Source organism: Dendroctonus ponderosae, unplaced genomic scaffold (genome assembly GCF_020466585.1).
Source record: "Dendroctonus ponderosae isolate FM_Combo_2020 unplaced genomic scaffold, Dpon_F_20191213v2 Dpon_F_20191213_8, whole genome shotgun sequence".
NCBI lineage: Eukaryota > Metazoa > Arthropoda > Insecta > Coleoptera > Curculionidae > Dendroctonus > Dendroctonus ponderosae.
In genome coordinates this window covers 12,682,513-12,683,771 of record NW_026019016.1, presented here as the reverse complement: position 1 = coordinate 12,683,771, position 1,259 = coordinate 12,682,513, and the positions used below count along the sequence as shown (strand labels likewise).

Below are 1,259 nucleotides of genomic sequence, written 5' to 3'. Positions count from 1 at the left end.
GTGCGGGCCAATGAGATTGGCGTCGGTTTTTTGAAAGTGGGCGTCGCAGGCACTAAAGGGCTCAACTTCAGTTCGATATCGGGCTGGGGCTTGGATTTCTCGTTTTGATGGCGCTGGATAAAGCCGCTGGTCACTTGCAATCGCTTCGGGCAATTCGCCTTTCCGCTTCCTCGCGTTTTCGTCACGTAAAAGTCGTTCAGTGCTATCGAGGGCAGTTCTCGCGTCGGCGTCGGCTCATCCTGAGCGAATTCCGAGTCGGTGGAAATTTCGGTGGCGGAATTGTGAATTTCGCTCGATTCGGAGCTGGACTCTTCGGACACCATCTGAAACATAAAACTCCTCAATTATGCGCGTCGAAATGGACGGGCGTCAGCAGCCGCATTACTATTAGGCTTGATGCTTCAAAGACACATTAAAGCGGTTGTTAAGTTCAAGATCAAACTCGAAAGGTTTGAAGCAGAAGCTGGAAAATATGCAGATTCTCTAACGACCATTTTTGCAACCTTTTAGTGGACACTTTTATTTGTGGAAATTTCTGGCTAAATTTGTTGTAATATGTGTTCTTTGACATGTTGCGGTATACCGGTAAAAAAGAAGCGGATAGTAAAGAACTTTCACTTTTGTGCATCGCAAGCTAGATGCTGCCACAAAAAAACTAATTTTGATCGGTCGGTAAACATATGGTTTGAAGATGTTCCAAAAACAGCCACAGATTTGATGTTTTTATCTGAATTCAGCTTAACAGAATTCCTTCTCACAATATATGTTTTAAGGTAGTCCCCAATAAGGTCCAATAATACACTGAAACAGTGTTTCGTTAAACGAAACCTGCCGCGAAATTCAGAATCTCCATATTTGTTCATTTGGTGCTCTCGTTCAAGATACCGTCTTGGCGGTTTAATATAACTTAGAAGTTCAATAATTTCATCATCAGAAGAATGACTCGAAATATCCATTTTAAATAATAATAATAAAGTTGTATACGTTAAATAAAACAAAACTGTTATGCAATGCTGTTATGTAATAAGAATAGGTTATGTTAGGTTAGAATCGCTCTGTTCTAAAAATGAAAACAAACTCTACACGCTTGCGTCAGACGTTATGAAGCCGATATCCATCCATCTTCGAGTAGATATCTATCTATTCGATAACTTATGGAACCAGTAAGCTTTAAACAGACGTTGAGAAACCCAACAGACGTGATTTTGGTAGTTTATGAGACTCATAAGCTTATGTAAGCGATATGTTGGAGTTCGGAA

At 40.7% G+C, this 1,259-nt stretch overlaps 1 protein-coding gene across 1 annotated transcript in view; it reads right to left on the bottom strand.

Annotated features, from left to right (window-relative positions):
• LOC109542109 (F-actin-monooxygenase Mical) overlaps positions 1–1,259 on the bottom strand; it is a 12,740-nt gene that overhangs the window by 11,369 nt on the left and 112 nt on the right. The window contains exon 2 of the mRNA XM_048669379.1: positions 230–233. Within this exon, the coding sequence (XP_048525336.1) occupies position 230 (1 nt within the window). The 5' untranslated portion in view covers positions 231–233. The remainder of the gene's footprint in view (positions 1–229; positions 234–1,259) is intronic.